Source organism: Lytechinus variegatus, chromosome 7 (assembly GCF_018143015.1).
Source record: "Lytechinus variegatus isolate NC3 chromosome 7, Lvar_3.0, whole genome shotgun sequence".
Taxonomy (NCBI): domain Eukaryota; kingdom Metazoa; phylum Echinodermata; class Echinoidea; order Temnopleuroida; family Toxopneustidae; genus Lytechinus; species Lytechinus variegatus.
This window is the reverse complement of record NC_054746.1, coordinates 16,526,272-16,545,502: the sequence shown is the minus strand read 5'-3', so window position 1 is coordinate 16,545,502 and position 19,231 is coordinate 16,526,272. Positions and strand designations below refer to the sequence as shown.

Here is a 19,231-nt window from a genome sequence, read left to right as displayed (position 1 = left end):
GCCAAATTCTTTGATTACTTTTTAAAATAAAAAATTATATTTTTCATTAAAAAAAATGAAAATGCAGGCAGTGCACATTAATTTGACCAATCATACTTGGTAGAAAGTACCCAATTTTCCCAAGAAATATTATTTGTAGACATTCAATGTAATAAGAAATAACAACAGTTTACGAGATTAATCAAAACCTAATTTTCTGTATAAATTCTGACTATCATTTACAGAAATTTTAGTCCATTTTCACACGAGAGTGATTTCGTACTTAGAGAGTGGTTTGCAAACCTGCTCATTTTCAAGAATTATACCCTCGGTTAAGTTGAATGGAAAATGATATACCCTCATCATTCAGAATTCCAGTTTCTTTATCCAAAGTAATACTATCAAAGCAAGTTTAATTTACATCTTTAGCATTCATGCCTTAAGACATCCCTTTTTTATGATGCAATTCCCTTTTTTTTTACAACATCTCCACAAGATTGTTAGTTGTGTTACACATCATATTGCAATGCAAGTTCTTGTCGTAGGTCAGTTACAAGTACATCTGTATTTACACTTAACACAAAATACATACAAACAAAACTTGTAAGTCATTATGGCAAGAGTAAGAGAAAGTCCTATTATTTCAAGAAAACGGAGAGGAAATACAGAAAATGCAAAGCTAAAAGTCCTCCCAACCCCCAATAAATAACCCACACTCAATAAAAAGATATCCTCCTTCCAAATCTTCGGTCACTACTCTGAACGAAATATATTCATATTTATAGATTTATATATATATAATATATATATATTATAATGCTATTTACACATTGGCATACTTATTATGTAGTCATATCTCTGCCTACCCCATTATGTACAAACGGTTTACATAACATGTTCTAAACGCGTCCTCAGCAGTATGTGTATGAAATGTCAGTCAGTTTTTGTTTGCCGTAAATTGTGATCTGCCAAGTCAGAGAATTTAAAAGGTACTGAAAAAGTCAGTGGCGGACCGTGCCCCTGAGGAGACAATGATTAGAGGGGCACTGTTTTGTTTGTGAACAATGCTGTGCCCCTCCAATGCTTTGTCTCCTCCGAGTCATGGTCCCGCCACTGGGAAAAGTAATATGGGAGACAGTCACACTCCCAGACAGCATTAAGTTTGTCATGGTAATGAAAGAAAACATGGTTATTGGTCATATATAAAGGAAAGAATAATGAAAATATCCGAGTTCCAATGACAGTTGCAAAGAAATAATTATAGAGCAACTCATCCTTCATGAGTTCAAGATAATGCAATATTATTGTCAACAATAAACTTAATTTGGTTTTGTAAAAACATACCTTGACTTTTTAATTGAAACATTGCTTTTATTTGCCAGAATGAACTCTAACTAGAAAATCACCATTACACACAAATGTGTCCTATAATAAACACACTACCTACTGGATATTCATATTCTCATTGGTTTTATATAGGGATCCCGGTGTTTTTTTAAAAATATCTTACTTAAAGTTTAAGTCCATCCTAGAAAAATGTTGATTTGAATCAATTTAAAAAAAAATCAAACAAGAATAACAATGAAAATTTCATCCAATCGGATGAAAAATAAGAAAGTTACGACATTTTAAAGTTTTGCTTATTTTTTACAAAACAGTCATATGCACAACTCAGTGACATGCAAATGAAAGAGTCCATGATGTCTCTCATTCACTATTTCTTTTTTTTTATTGTTTGAAATATACAATACTTCAATTTTTACAGATTTTACAACAAGGTCCAACTTGACTGAACTATCGAATATTAAAATAATGGTAAAGTTCCACATATTTACGAAGGAATAAACCCTTTTTTACAGGACAATAAAGAGAAAAAAATTATATTTCATATTCCATGTAATAAAATACAAAAGGAATAGTGAGTGGGTGATGTCATCAATCCCTTCATTTGCATACCGACCAGTACGTGCATAAACTGTTTTGTAGAATTTAAGCAAAACTTTAAAATGTCATAACTTTCTTATCTTACATCCGATTTTGATGGAATTGTCAGTGTTATGCTTGTTAGATTTTTCTTTTCTTATTCAAATAAACTCTTTGTTGGGGTGCACTTGTCCTTTAAAGGGCAAGTTCACCCCCTCCCCCTCAAAAAGAAATGAATAAGATAAAAGCAGAATAATCAAACAGGCTGAACACAAATTTCATCATAAGTATAATAAGACTGTTCTGACAATCAAGCATTGCTTAATTTCACAAAAGTTATACGGTCCTCTTTATACTGGGGTGTAGGAACTGGAAGCATTGCTTATTTTTCCTTGTTGGTATGTCAATTGGTCAACCAAAGACATCACTCACTAATAATTTTTTTGGTATTGCATGAGATATGATTTTGTTTTTTCCTACCTAAATGCGAAACAAAAGTTTGATTTCTCACAGGACAGTAGAAATCCATTGCTGTAACATACTGTAATTCAATGAAGTTTCTTCATTGTCAAATCTAAAAAAAAAATCAGCATTTTGGCATTACATTAATGCATGAGTGACATTATTGACGCTCTCATTTGCACATCACTTTGTTGTGCAAACAACGATTGTTTTGTGAAAATTTTCAGGTGTGTTTGCTTGATTATTCTCTGATTATTCAAATCAACATTTTTTTTTGGTGGAATCCCCCTTTTAATGAGGTCAGGGGTGTTTCACAAAGATTTAAGTATGACTTAAGAGACGCACTTAAATGCCTAGTTGCGTGTGGTATAAAAGGCTTGACTGCATTGGTCAGATCATGCAAAGAGGAACGTACAACTTCGTATTAATCAATAAGATTGTGCATAGCATATGACATACGTGGCAGCATTTAAGTGCAACTCATTTAAGTCATACTTAAATCTTTGTGAAACTCCCCCATGGCCCTTTTTCCTGAAGGTTGGCATCAACAAAATCTTTCTGCCACCAATCAATCAAAATATTTTTCAGCAAAGCTATCGAAAACCATTTAAATTGAATAAAGACCCATGTTAAGATGTGTCGTACTCATAGTCTTAGAAAGAATACAAGTACTTCTGCTTACATAGAGGTTATATCTTTCAAGCAGATTATCAATCAAAGTATTTTTTTGTTTGTTTCACAATGAATTTGATTTGAACATGCCCAACAAAAAGGATATTTTTTTAATAAGCTTTTTAAGTTTTCATTTGGTTAAACATATAACATCTCAATTGAAAGGAGGGATATTGTCATGAAATTGATGCGCTTACTAAAGGGTGAAATTTAAATCATTATACACCATATTCATCTATACAAGTAATTTTGAAATACCATTAACAAGAATTTGTGGAAAAATGCACATATTTACTGATTGTCACTTTATGCTGCAATTGTCTCTTTACAATACAGCTAAATTGCACTTTTGCAGTCATAATCCATACATTTTACTCTTATTAAACAAAATTAATCATTTCAATGTTTGCATATTTAAATCTTGAAGACTGATTTTAAGTTTTGAATGTTGGTATGGTTTCAGAAGAGGGAATGACTTGTTCATCTCACCAATAATGCTTGAAGCGACTAGAACAAAAAAAATCAATACTAGAAAAATTCAAAATATTCACTTGGGCGATGTGATTAATTGAATCTAATGCCCTCTTGGACAAGTTTTATTTCTTTTGTCAGTAATCCTGTCTTGGAATATCTACATTTTGTTTAATTTCTTTTTTGTTTTCTTCAGCCAACATGAGAAATTTTATTCATTTTCAGATCCATTGCACTTATCTACTTGCAGTAGTTCACATTAATGATACAAAAGGGTTTAATTTTTTATTCAACCACAAAATAAATACATCCCTTTTCTGAAAAATAATAGTCAACACTGTTTAAAAAGAAAGAGAAATGGAGACAGAAAGACAGAAAGAGAGAGAGAGAGAGTAAAAGAGCAAGAGAGAGAGAGAGAGTATACTGCACTTGGTTATAAATGTAGCCTCAACTGAGATGGATTGAATTTCACAAAATGACCAATTTTCTTTTAGAAAGACTCATCATTGTATTAATTTCCACTACATAACATACATAGCCTAACCTTGGAATATCATTAACAATTCTCAAAGTATGACTCAAGCAACATGGAAATGGGCTTGGGGTCAAAGGTCAACCCATAAAGATAATAATCTGCAGCTTATTCAAAGCCTTATTCAAAGGCTCAGAATCAAAAAGTCATTTCATAGCAGCACACACATTTCCCGCTCGATGAAAGTTTGAACAATTTTTTTTTCATACACGATAAAAAAAACACCTGCTGTGCTTAGGACCACATCGTTCTCATGACCCACGACCGATGAAATTCAGCAAATACACTTGTCACTCTGCTCCAAAAGATCCACACAAGTCTTCAGTGTCTTCATGCCACCATCTGTATGATCTGGTGCACGCTACAGATTTCTCGCAGCGATCCACACGCGCATAGCATTAACAAGATGTCAGCATCCTTTGGCCAAAACCTCGAAAGTCTTCATCCATCTTCTCCTCCTCCATCAAGTCTATTGCATATAATCCCAGTGGTAGAAAAAATGAAGCTCCTCCTCCTGTTTGCGCTTATCTCCTAGTCGATGTCTGTAGTAGTAGCTTGGTTCTCCTCAGCTGTTGGGCGGGTATAGGTGAAACCACTGAACTCATTCTGGTTGATAGACTCTACGATCTTGGTGGTGATGGGCGTCAGCTTAGGCTCCTCGCGAGTGAAGTCCGTGTCGAAGTTGTTCCAGTCTTTCTTTGTTTTCTGCAGGAATTTGTAAATTCAAACAAAATTAAAGTTTGTTAGGAACTGTTCTTTTCATCATCATGCAACATCTGTTCCCAATCCACAAACAGGTGGGTGTTTTTTGCATATCCCACCATTATCATTGCAATTCACTTGTCCATAGATTACAGTGATGTGGCCCTCATATCAGTTATAAAAAGTTGACACTCATGGTGGTGCATGTTATACAGAAAATTTGTGAAAGTACAAGATAATTATTAGACTACACTATACCAAATGAACAATTTTTTTTGTCTCTTTCTAAAGTGGTTTTGATAGCACAGACTCAAGTGGTAGTCTCAATTACCAATTAAAGATAACTGTTGTCAAAGTTGTCAAATATATCCAACCTGGAAAATTTACAATTTACTTGGGTTTTTGAAAATTGATCTCTAAGCAGGGACTCAGTTTTATAATTATGAGGGGAGCAATAAATAGCTCTCCTAGATCTTTTAAGGAGAGCGGTAGAGGAGCACTGCAAAAAGCTCTTCTTCAACATACAAGGGGAGCTTTTTGTGTGTGTGGGTGAGTGCGTGTGTGTGTGACTGTGAGTTGGACTTGGATATAAATGAATTCAATATCTAATTTCTACTCCATCTATTCCAGTACAATACCCTGTACTCAGCCATGTACATGTAATAAAGGCCCACGTCCCCTAACTTTTCCTGAAGTTCTTTGAAAACGCATGAAAATTTCATTTCTCTATTGGGGAGTCTAAATTCGGTGAGAATGTATTCATTAAGAACTTAAATATACATAACAATGAAGAAATCATCAAACTTTTTGGCAGTTTTGAATAATATTCATGAAATGTAAACTCTGTCTGAAACAGAAAATCACCATCATTGAGGCCTTTACTGAGTGAATTGTCCCCCAGAGCTCTGGCAGAGACAGAGCTCTAACTGGCTAGCTAGTAAAAGCGCCAATGCGCGAGCCTGCCGCTAGCCTTTTAAAATTGATGGGAGCTTTGTTTGATGATCTATTGTCTGATATAATACCTCATCCCCTAAAAAAAGAAAATAAATGATTTTTTAGTTATAAGTAATAAATAAGGTAACTTATTTTGGAAGTTAATAAGCCGTTTTGAAAAGCAAAGCCGAATGACAACTCACCAATGCTAGGTTACAAGACTCAGGGATTTATTTCCTGTGTAATTCGAATTATTTAATCACAGAATTGTGATATCTGTAGGGGAAACATGTGCATTCGAAATCGCACACGGTGGTAGTCATAATGGACCCCTATACATGCAACTGTTTCCCGACCGTTGCATTGATTTTTTTTTCCGTACTTGGTACCATGTGTATGGAAATACGTGGTACAGAAAAAATAACGCAACGTCGGAATTTGAAACTGCGCTACTCGCTATTTTTAAGGATTATTCATGACTTTGAGTGTTGGATTTTGGATGATTTTTAAATGGTAAGCGGAGCTCGAGCATATTGAGTTGTTATCACTCGGCAATAAGCATGATTTTGGGTGATTTCGAGGGCTACTTTAGGCATTTCCGCGCAGGTCAACGATCGCGAGGCGCGCTATTAATCGCGCTACCTAAAATGGATTAAGGCGCGCATGTAGCGCGCGATCGCTCCGCGCGCCTTAAAATTGAATCCCTGTCTAAGATATGTGTGCTTGTGCAATATATTTCCACGCCTTTTGCGCTACTGCAATCTGGACTAATGCACTTTGATGTATCACCAAGTTTGAGAAAATGAATGTAGTGACTTTTCTTTAAACAATTTGTAATTCTTGTTTTTATCATTTTTTCTATTACCAGTAGGTTTTCAAAATTCAATTATACTACCAATTTGTCCATATAGCTAATCTATTGAATATGATTATTTTTAATGCCATGATGTTACTTGAAAGAGAGTCTTAAGAAAACATAAAAAATATCAGATGTCTGGTTGCTACAAGAAAGCATTTTGGAGGAAAAAAATTGATTTGACTTATGAGAGTTACTTACAATCTTAGGTTTGAAAGGAGGATCTACTTTGAGGTCTTCTAGATCTTGCCAATGGATCTCTCTGAAGAAAGAATGTGATAAGATAGCCCTTTCTCCTCCTTGTGATTCCATACAGCCTAGACGCTTGCTGGGGTTCTTGGTCATGAACTGCAACAGAAAATAATATGTAACACTTATGTTAAATCAAAGGAGTTATTCGTCGACCATGTCATTTTTTTTCACTGACCGAATTGCTACTAAGCAAGCAAATGCAAATATTTACAGGTAATTAATTTTCAACAGCTGCTGATGATTATTTACATATGCGCCGTGGGGCCATTTCACAAAGCTGTTCGTAAGTTAAGAGTGACTTTAAGAACTGGTGAACCTTTCTTATACCCTAAATAATCACTAATCATTTAATGGTGACTGTCATTTATAACAAGAAAGGATCACGAGTCGTACTTAAAGTCGCTCTCAACTACGAACAGCTTTATGAAGCACCCTCCAGGGCAGTTCATCACAGGCAATCATTATGTAAGACTGTCCAGTTATAAATTCTCTGTAAGACGATTCATGCCCTTTACCTACCACTCAGGCCACTCTTACATGGTACTTCCTTCATTAGGTCTTCCCTAAATATAAAACTTTTTTTACACAAATATTATAATGTAGAAAATGCATTGCTACCAAGATAACGGCAAGTGATGGACAACGAACGGGTCAGGAACATTTTAGCTGATTACTTACAGCTTTGAGGATGGATGTTGCTTCTTTACTGAGCCAGACTGGATAGAGGACGTCATCATGAAGGATGGAATCGAAGAGATCATCTTCATTGTCTGCTTCAAACGGTGGTTGACCGGCCATCATCTCATACATGAGCACACCCAAAGCCCACCAATCTACTGATGGACCGTAGTCTAGCTCTTGGAGAATCTGAATATTGCAAACAATGAAATTAAAAGTTATCGCTGGATTTCACAACTTTTTTTTTACTTACACTCATCTGCAGTTTCACATGCAGCTTGTATTTTCTCTATCATGTTGGTAAAATTGATATTAATAATTTTCGACTGAAGGACCATAGTCTAGCTCTTGGAGATTCTGATTATTGCAAATAATAAAATAAAAGTAATCGCTGGATTTCACAACTATTCTTTTTACTCCACTCATCTGTAGTTTCACATTAAGATTCTATCATTATTTCATAACTTTAATTTGTACTCCACTCATCTGTTTCTCATTTAACCTTTTCTTTGTACATGATGTTGGAGAAGATGTTAATAATAATGTTAAAAATGATGATGACAGCAATATTATACATGTAGGTACAGTTCAGTATTCAAAACAAAAGACATGAAACATACATGTATGTCCCATACCCAAGTTCAAAGCAAATAATCAGATTGGTAAGGTTTTCATCAAGCTCCAAACTATCTACCGGTAATAAGGGAAGTGTTTCAACGGCATTTTCGTCCAACAAGTTGCCATATCTGACAACTTTCCTTGATTATGATTTTGGATTTTTTTTTATACTGGCATGTAGTAGATAAAGAATGTGTGCCAAATTTGGTCTGGTCAAATAGAGGGCATTTGAGATCAAAATGGGGCATCAAGCTCCCCCCACCAAAAAAGAAGGTCTTTCAGACCAAAATAACATGTTTTTATATAAACATATATATCATTGGCAGTCATCCGAACCATCATATCACACAAACGACAGTGCAAACCCATTACAGAGAAAATCGATTTCAAAGTTTGCTATAATTTCCACACTTTGTTTCCCAGCCTTACAACATTTTCATTGCTAGAAAAATACATGGTTGGAAAGACCAAGATAATTGCTTGACATTTGTATCTTTATCTTAACCCTATTCTAGGCAGGGGTATTTTGGGAGTTCATATGGCCGGGGGGGGGGGCAGGTTGCCTGGGACATATGTAAGTATGCGAAATCATACTTTTTCCTGTAACTCCCTAAATAAAGCTCCAAATATACTAATTCTTGGTATAGAAACTCTTTGTGGTGAAAATTGCGATATCAAATCATTTTCTTATGTATTATATTGTTTTTTGCAATTTCTTATGTATTTCTTTGTTTTTTGGACCTTTTGTTTTTCATTGTTTTTTCAATGAAATTTGTTGGGGACTCTTGCGTTATCATAAAAAGCATAAAATAAATACATTTAGACCAGCAAAACTAAAAATAATCATGCATTTATTTTGGTTGATAACACAATTTGCATTGACTTTGTACATGAAATCACGTTTTTGAGCAATTTTTGGTCTGACATGCACTTACATAATGTTGTGTAATTTTAGAACCACGTACCCGAGTGACGCAAAATTGGTCTCAAAAGTTGCGCAAGACTTGAAAGTAAAAAGTCAGCGAGCGGCGCGGTCAAAATATTTCGCGTGGCGAAAATATCACGCGATTTGTTGAGGGGGGCCTCCGAGGCCCCCCCCCCCGCCTAGATAGGGTTAACCCAAATTCAAGGATCAGAGAAAATATCGCATGAGAGCTACATGCTTGTAATTTGGTCTGAGCAGTTTTAATTTCCCCTGTACATAAATGCCAAAGGGGATACAACAAACCTGACTGCCAATTCAAGGAGCATGTGGGGGCGTCGTGGTCTGGAGGGTACGAATCTTGTCTTTCAATGAGAGGGACGTGGGTTCGAATCTCAGCCACAGCATGTTTTCCTTCAGCAAGAAATTTATCCCCATTGTGCTGCACTCAACCCAGGTGAGGTGAATGGGTACCCGGCAGGATTAATTCCTTGAATGCACAAGCGCCTTTAGCAGCGGGAGTTACAGCAATGGTAATATATAGTGTGCCATTGTATAGGAAACTAGATAAATCAGCGCCTCATGAATGCTATATATTATCAGTCAAAACGTTGCATCACTTTTTTATGTGCAAAATCATTGCAGTGCCGATACAACGGTTTGACTGACTGTGCATTTGCATATTAAGTGCGCGCAGCTGTTGTTTGCTTTGCTAGAGTGTACGTTTCCTATGGGATTCGCACATCTTATCAACACTTTGTATGGCATCTCTGTGAAAATCCCCATATAAATCAGAAACTGATATAAATTGCTGCCTAGAAATTTAAGTATGTACAGAATGGGACTTGCATTTTCATTTTCTGCAAAAATCTCAAAATAATTTTTTTTTGTTGACCAAAATTGACCAATATGACGATTCAGACAAAAGCCTACAATATATATTCATATATGAATAGAAGCAGACATTTACCCATTAACATGGCTCTGATGTCTTGTGGAAAATATTGATATAGTACTTGCAACTTGTTGGTATTTTGGGGTGGTAGGTCACATATTCAACACCGATCATTACCAATATTATGAAAGTGACTCACCTCGGGGGCGATGTAGTCTGGAGTTCCACAGAATGTGGCAGTGGTACGACCATCTAAGATACCTTCTTTACACATACCAAAGTCAGCTAGTTTGCAATGACCGTCCATATCTAGTAGAATGTTGTCTAACTTCAAATCCCTAGGTGAGGCAAACACAGAGGAATTTACACACTTGGTTGAAATAAAATCACTTATACTGGCATGCATGCAATCTTCATTACTGCAATACTTTATTATCTGTGTAGGTTTGTAGTGGATCTTATTAGAGTCCTAGGGTGCGTTTCACAAATATATTGGTGTGACTTCGAGTCACACATACATTTCAGTTACAAGCGGTATGTATAACTCATCACCAGATCATGCGCACTCCTGCGTACCCATCAATCAGATTATGTTTTAATTAATAATGTGCACGTTGGAATTTAAACATGGCTCTTTGTGAACACCCCCAGGACTCATGACCTCAAGATCACAAAGTCTTAAATGTGACTTCAAGTCATGCCTAAAAAATATGAATGCACATGTGATATAAATAACACAAAATGTTCAGTGTCAGTAGAGATATTCAAGTAACACTAAAAGAATAATATAATATCTGGGAATTGTATGAGGAATGTAAATAATAATATGTCTCTTAGTTTTGATGGAATAAGATTTTTTTTAAAGGAGATGAAATTGAAAGCAAAATAAAAAGAAGCTGAAGGGGTCAATTACCTGTATATTACCCCATGCCGATGTAAGAACATTAGTGCTAACGTGACTTCAGCAGCATAAAACCTGGCACGTGGCTCATTAAACTTGCGGGCTCTCTGGATCTGGAACATTAGATCACCTCCGTTGACATACTCCATAACAAAAAATAATCGGTCCTGTACAATTTAATACAGAAAGAAAAGGAGAGATACAATGAATTTAAAGACAAGAGAGAAATGAATAAACAAGAGGATGGAGAAAAACAGGAGAACAGGAGAGAGGACAACAAAAAAGAGAAGAGAAGACAAAACAAGACAAGAGAACGAGAAGAGAAGAGAAGAGATTGAGAAGAGAAGAGATCGAGAAGAGAAGAGATCGAGAAGAGATTGAGAAGAGATTGAGAAGAGAAGAGAAGAGAAAAGAAGAGAAAAGAGATCGAAAAGAGATCAAGAAGAGAAGAGAAGAGAAAAGAAGAAAAAAGAAGAGATCGAGAAGAGAAGATATCGAGAAGAGAAGAGATCGAGAAGAGGGGGGGGGGGTGTGAGGGAGGATGAGGTGACAAAAAGGTGAGAGGTCAGGAGGCAAAAGAGATGGGAGATATTCAGGTAGATGGACAATAAAGAAAAATGGAGATAGATATAAGAAGAAAATACAAAGGATGGGGTGAGAGAGTGATAGTCAAACAGAGAGAGAGGAAGAATGGAAAGGAAGAGAGAGAGAGAGCGAGAGCTTAAGAGAGGCTTCAGCAGCCAAGTAAGGTTCACCATATGGTTACCTGCTGTGAGAGTAGTCATCAGGGGATTTCGTTGCTACATTACTCTATATCAAATTTCAATTTGAATTTACCTCCTATGCTGTATAGTTCACATTCACCTTACTTCATTCAAGCTTTCTACATGTTCCATCAAATCATCCATGGGCTGTCCGAACCTCATATCTCAACATACAACAATTTTAAAGGCAGCTCGGAAAAAGCTGTAGAGACTTCTTTCTAAGCAAATCAATGTGGTTACTTGAATTTATGTCATAATTGAGAAATAGAGCTTTTTATGAGCTGTCCTCAATAAATATTCAATTTTGATATTCAAGATTTTAACATCCCAGTAATACAATTAGAAAATGCATTGTTTCTTTCAATCTACCACACAGGTTTAAAAATAATAACTTTCAGAAAAAAATATATTACATCACCAAGAACATTCAAAATAATATATTCAAGATAACATCATAATATAGTTCAATGCATCTGACCTGTTTTATTTCTACTCATATATTGTCCTTGTGCAGTTGCCACATACATGTAAATCTTTTCACCCATATGCTTGGAAACTTTAATAGATCCTATTCAGGATACATGCACAAGCTAATGGGAGTCTAATATGAATTAGAAATATACCCAATGTCACATGTGATAGAAGAAGAACATTTATCAGCCTAACATTTCCAATATGAAAGACAGCTTGGAATAACATAATTAGACAATGTCCTAATTCATGATAATGCAGACCATCTACATCCAACTCGGTCAACGTTATGCTTATATTACTCGACAAAATAACACTTGTGGAATTGTTCAAGATTCCATGATTTGTCTAGCAAATGTAATTCCCCTGAGAGTGAGGTAATGACAAATTGTTGTCCCAGGTATCTGTGTATTTAATCCCACTGCTGGATGCAATATAACGGCACACCATTGTCTCATTACCCTACATAATGGCTGATCTACTTTCAGGTGAAATGCGTTTGCATTGCTACAATCCTTGTTCCTTTATAAATCTGTGCCAGATTAATCAAAAGCACTCAACTGATCATCTCATACTTATTGCAATGTGGTTCTGACAATGCGTTCTTGTTGTTCGCATTCAAAATTCTCATTCTTACATTGACGCCCAATGTCTTTTGATGTTTCGCATTCCTATTCCGCAAACTACTTCTTTTCTCCTTCCTGAAAAGCCCATTTATTACACACGTACATGTAGTTCTTGTGGACCCTGCCCAGGTTCTGTCCCTTATCCAAATTCTTCCAAATTCAAACGACATATTGTACAGGACCCATTATTGTGCACCTAATATTTTATTTTCCAAAATCACTCATGCATGACTATCCAGGCACCAGTTTGTCCATTTCAGGCCCTTTTTTTTGTTCATTCATATTGGTTATCCTGCATACTACAGATTTCTAACAAAAAATGCTGTAAATAGTCTAAGAGGCGCTCATTCATTTCCGATCCATAACTCGGCTTCAAAATATCGTCTTCATTCTCTAAACTCACATCCAAAAGAGTTTTCCTTCCAAAATGTAATGTTTTTGAAAATGCAAAACTGGAAAATTGTAAAATTAACATGTAAATTTCTTTGTTTTATTCATTTACATCTCCTTTTTTCAGGAATTGCTTATGGTATCATTGCAAACATCAGAACCAAATTTCAAGAATAAGTGGTTATCTGAGATAAAGGTAGCACCCTCTATTTTGAAAATGCTAATCTTTCATATGAATATGCAACAGACTACACAATTTCAAGCAAAAAAAAATCAAAATTAAAACAAATTATCATGAAAACTGATATGTATATTTCCATCCCCCCCGCCTCTCTCCTTCTCTTTATCTGCTTCTTAATATTCATTGCATAATAAGAATATTCCAGAATGTCTCAGTTAAGCTCTGCTATGTAGGCATATTAAATGATCCAGAGTAATGTTTGGTATTTTTGTAATGTATAGTGATCTTGGGCAGACAATAGGGACTGATGGCAGGGAAAAAGGACGATTAGATTAGCTATGTTGTTTACATTGTTAATTTCACTAAGGTCATTCAACAGTCTTCTAGAACATGTAGAATTGGACTGCACAATAAAGAAACAGATTTTTTTAAAGAAAACAATAGAAGCTTCCAGTAAAGTGGAACAGCTGGCAGATTCTTCGATTAGATCAGCCAGTTTTCATGTCGGTGCATAGTTCACCTCTATGTGGAATACAACATTAACTTCTTTGGAATTATTTGCACACCATCAATGAACTGTTTGCAATTGTTTTGAGAGAGGAATTCTCAGTTCTCATAGAGATCATCAACCTGTTCTAGAGAACATTTTTCAACTCATGGATTGCTGACATCGACTGTATATCATCAACTTTGTCTTCACGGACAGTTTAACTCACTACAGTAACTGTAAGCATCCATCACCTTTCAAAATCAATTTCATCCTCACTAACATTGAAGACTTTAATCTAAAGAATCTTTGCCAGCCAATTTGGATATCATTTGGATTTAATACAGGATTATCCAGAACTGACTGCTCAAGATATTATTATTTTGTTTACTTTGTGCTCTATTCTGTGTAAATAAGGAAAATAAGAAACTAATCTAAATAAATTCTTGTTGTTATTTGTTCAATACTAATTTAATATCGTAGCAATAGACTATACTTTTAATCCTCAAGGGACTAATCTTAGCTTCTTTGGTTCCTAATTTCTCATGTCTACATCTGCTTCTTACAAAAATGTGCATGTATCCATACTAATGAGGGATTGCAAACCCTGTCTAAGTTATTTGTACATCATTTAATATCTGTACATCATTTTGTTTATAAAATCACACTTGAACTTGAATATTAATATTAACAATAGAATAGATTTATAGAGTGCACACCAAGAAAAGACCCTTGTGGTGCTACTCAGCATCAATTCCCTTGTATGTTACCGAGCTACAAATGTATGCAAATCAAATCAAAGATCAAATAAAAATCGAACAAATTTGTTTTGAAAAAAAATTTCCTTTTGATCTTTGCAATAACATGAAATATCCTGGCTTAGTGTGAATGAGTGGAAATTGATCTACCGACACAATACAATGAATATTGTTGTTTTACAAAGCCTGTAGTGCTAGCATTAAAAAGAAAATGAATAATATGACTGTATAAATAATAGGTAGATTTGCAGTGAATGTGTCTGTGGCAGGCTAGGTGTTGCTCAGGGCTCAGTAACACAAAGGAGAGCGATCAATTGCTATCTGAAAACGGCCTATCAAGACCATCGTTGCATGCGTATTTAGTTCAGTAGACTGACTCGGAACCAATCAGGATTGTTCTTTCAAATTAGCGATTGATCACTAAACTTTGTGTTACGGGGCCCTAGAAATTATTTGGTCTAAGATAAAGGGTTAGGTATTATTGATGCAAAAAGGTTTAATGCTAGGTGTTGGGTATAGGATAGGGTAAATTGTTTTATCCAGTGTTGAAGTTAGTCATTTGAAAAGTGGAATTTATAGCGGAGCAATTGTTGCTGGAGCCATTGTCATGCAACTGTCCTTAAATGTTGGCATCACTCATTGGACTTTTAAAATTCATAGAAACATCCTGAAATAGAAAGACTTCTCTGAGAATATGTCTTACCTTAGTCTGGAAGCAGGAATGTAGGGATGTAAGGAAAGGATGACGGTTAGCCAGCACCAGGACTCTCTTCTCTGTCATGGTGCACTCCACGTCATCATCTTGAATAATAGCATGCTTCTTAAGAACCTTGACGGCATAGACCTCATCGGTTCCCTTCCGCTCCGCGAGCATTACCTGCAAAAATGCAGTAAACAGGTGTCTAACGGTCTCTTATGATCTAATACACATCAAAGAAGCCATCAATTTTCAAAACTTCCTTCATAAAATAAATTTTGTCAAATATTTAATGATAATAATAATAATGACATTCTGCTTATATGCTTTTATATAGAGCTTAATACAATGGAACATCTATTAGCGCTTTACAGATAACCTGGTTGTGCCACAAGAGTGGAAGATCCCGGAAACTCAGTCTAAACACACTAGACATTCTTTGTCTCCTGTTTTCTCTCCTAAGGTTTTTGATGGGGCGCAGCTTTTTGTGTCATTAGTGCGCACATGCAAAATGCGGAGATAATGAACTGCTTCGCCATGCATGGCAGTCAGCCACAACTTGTCCCCGGATATCAGAATATGGAATACAGAACATGATTATCAGGTATTTTTAATCCTTAACAAGTTTTCATGAATTCATTGGTAAATTGGTGATCGAAGTATTTTGAAAGCAGTGAGCATGAACATAGAGCTTATGTGAGCTCTGTTTTTAAATCAAAACACTCAAAATACACTGGAAAATCATGCATAACAGTTCGTCGGGAGTTTTGTTGCCTTGCGACGGAGAGCGAATAGAAGAACAAGAAGTCTTTGCCAAAAATGGGTGAATCAAAACAGTAGTTTCATCCTGGAGTTTGGACAAATGACACAGTTGCAATTTTTTGTCAGCTCCAAAACTTAGGACGCAAACTGCTGTTCCGGTCCAACATTTTTCCGACAAAGATCCCAGCAGTTCTTCGTCATTTAACGGGCATTTTCAATACATTTACTGTGTTCTTGAATCCGTTCTGTGTCATGGAGCAAAAACTCTCTAATGATAACAGATGACTGACATGGCAGTGCTTACCTTGCCAAAACTTCCTTTTCCCAGGACTTTGAGGAAGGTAAAGTTATCCAAGTTGTAACGTTTGCTTGGTCTCCTCTCCAGCTCCTCCTGTAGTGATTGTGTCCTCATGGCTGATCCTCCGTGGCCCTTAGAATCACCTAGCGTTAGCTTGTCCGTGGTTTCAGCCATCTCTTCAATCTTACTGGTACCTAATGTGCCCAACGCAGAGGATGTTTGGAGACGCAGGGAGGGAGGAGAGACGAGTTAGATCGAGGATTATATGGTAATGGTCAGGAGAGTTAGATCAAGGATTATATGGTAATGGTCAGAAGAGTTAAAGAGGATGATATAGAAATGGTCAGAAGAGTTGAATAAAATGTTATATGGTAGTGGCCAGAATAGTTTATAGAGGGGGGGGGGGGGAGATGAGAGTTAAATTAAGGATTATATGGTAATTGGCAGAAGAGTTAGATGAAAATGGTGAATATGAAAGATAGAAGAGGAAGAAAAGATGGGGATGACAGGGAAGAAGTGTAAGAAGATGCAGGAGAAGAAGATGGAGAAACAAAAAAAAAGAAAAAAAGATAAGGGAGAAAAGGGAGAATAAAACAGTTGTAGAAGATTGTAGCAAAGAAAGAAAGCAGAAAATGAAAATAAGAAACGAAATAGAGGCTCATGTGTACAATTGAATGGAGAGTTATAAATCAATAACATATGAAATGAATTAGGAATGTATATAAAGGTAGAGATGAAATTGAAAAAAAAGATGAATAGGAGAGAATGAACTTAAATTGAAAAAAAAATAGATGATTTTATCAAAGTATGTCGAAATGAAGGGTGTATAGATGAATTAGATAGTATCGCATTTGAGTATGAACAAAGTAGATTAATGAATTAAGAATGAATAAAGTGGTTTGGTAGTATTCAACGTGGACACAAGGTTTAACAATGTAATTGAATTATAATAAATAAAGTGGGAATGTAATAAATGAAATGAGAAATAATTGCAGATTAGATTCATAAGAAACATTGAGAACATAGTGGGAGAATGAAGGGTACAGCCAGTGAGATTACAAGTCAATTTGATTATTAACATGGCCGATTGTGAGTGAGGTATTAGGGATGGATAAATGATCACTTACCAGTTAGAGGTTGTAAATAGGAACAGTAATTAGAACAGACATAGAATGTTGGAAGATGGTAATGAGATACATAAGGGGAAAATGATTTTTTTTAATTTAGGTGAAGATTAATGCATTGATGCATTCCAGGGCAATGTATACATGTATCAAAGACATGATATTGAAGGAGAGAGAATGAGATAAGAGAAAGTAGAGAATGATTTTAGAATATGACATGATTAAAGTTTGGCAAATGCAAGAATGCAAGGAAGCAACATGCAACAGGTTGGATAGATAATGCAACAAGAATGATTGCAACATGAATGATCGCAAATGTAAAATTAAAAAAGTAACAGAGAACGACATGATACAATAAATTTTAAAAAATCAACAAATGAAAAATTTAACAACATAACAAATATGAAGATACAAGGGGTTAAGATAGAGATAACGAGAAATAAAGAGGTATGAAAACAGAAAAGTGATGAAAATAGTTATATTAATAATAGAAAACAACAAGAAGGGGAATTAGGAAGGAAACAATGAAAACAATGTCTTAGATAATTGATCAAACATATGAGTATAACAAAATATAATATGGATCCAATGCCATACACTTATTAGTATATCACACAATATATCAAGCAAATTATCCATACAAAAATTATCATTTTGTTATATATACTGTTTGCTTTCAGGTGTTATTTTCATTTTTCTTTTTGTATTCACAAATTTTACCATGTAAATAATGTAGTGCTTTTATTCTATTTTGATACCAAGTATATTTTTAAAAATAATGAGCAAATCAAAATTAATCTGAAAAACCCAGTAAGATGGCAAAATGGCAGAGGAGTATTCAAAATTCATGACTTTTATTTCAAAGAGAGACATAAAAAAAGTGAATGATTTTCATGCAAAAATAAAAATGTCAATCGCACTTCTTACAGTGAGTCTCTTACATAATTTTCATTTATTCAATAGCGACACATTTTCCAATAACCATGAATAACCTCTCCATAAATGAATGGACCCTTTTGACAAACAATACCCATACAAACTTGCAATGTATGTCATGCTTAAGACATTTACACAGAAAACACATCAAGGCATCACATACATTACTAGTATTTTCATAACATGACACCACATAAATTCATGCACTTAACCTAATGACATATAAAAACTAACTTTATCATTGTTAGCATAGCCTTTAGATATCAAATCAATTCTGTGATGGGAATGTCATATTGTTTTACAATAATTTCTGCTGTAATGCTTTGCACAATAGTATTCTCATTCCTAGATTTACTGCTTTATTTCAGATCACTGGCAAGCATGAGTCTTTGCATGGGCCATAAAATGATTTTGTGCACTGCTTAACTTGTAATCAGAATGTTTAAGAGTTTTAACCCTTTGAACCCAAAAAGCCGGAAAAACAGCTTCACCATGAACAAGCATGTCCCCTAAAAGCCGGAATACCAGCTTCAAATCATGTGACTCGAAAGGCAAAGGCTTTACATGTCAAGTGACCTTTTAAAAATGTAGGAGATTTTCAGTCGATAACATCAGTCAATAATTATGTCGATAAATGGCTTTCATTGTAAGGATTTAACATAAAAAATTGCCAAAATATACTACCCGTCCAGAAAGGCTTGTGCAATAATACACAGTGAGTTGTAATATGGACTATGCATATTGCTATTGATGAATATTACTTCCATCAAAGCAGTGATTTTGAGACAAAATTTGAGATTATCATCAGTACAGGAAGTTACACAACATCAGCTGGGATAGGCCACGTTAGCAGAATAAGGTGCTGCTAGCATGGCCAGGAATTGTATCAAGAAAAAGAAGATCACTTATTTCAAATGTCATGTATATCTTCATTTTGCTAA

At 35.3% G+C, this 19,231-nt stretch overlaps 1 protein-coding gene across 3 annotated transcripts in view; it reads right to left on the bottom strand.

Annotated features, from left to right (window-relative positions):
- Positions 1-3,851: 3,851 nt before the first annotated feature.
- The window catches only part of LOC121418570 (calcium-independent protein kinase C-like), an 83,800-nt gene continuing 68,420 nt past the window's right edge, over positions 3,852-19,231 (bottom strand). For all 3 annotated transcript variants that reach the window (XM_041612505.1, XM_041612504.1, XM_041612503.1), the window contains exons 9-15: positions 16,237-16,424; positions 15,177-15,350; positions 10,809-10,963; positions 10,095-10,233; positions 7,461-7,649; positions 6,732-6,878; positions 3,852-4,744 (exon numbers count right to left, since the gene is read on the bottom strand). In XM_041612505.1, coding sequence (XP_041468439.1) covers positions 4,571-4,744; positions 6,732-6,878; positions 7,461-7,649; positions 10,095-10,233; positions 10,809-10,963; positions 15,177-15,350; positions 16,237-16,424 — 1,166 coding nt within the window. In that variant the 3' untranslated portion in view covers positions 3,852-4,570. The remainder of the gene's footprint in view (positions 4,745-6,731; positions 6,879-7,460; positions 7,650-10,094; positions 10,234-10,808; positions 10,964-15,176; positions 15,351-16,236; positions 16,425-19,231) is intronic.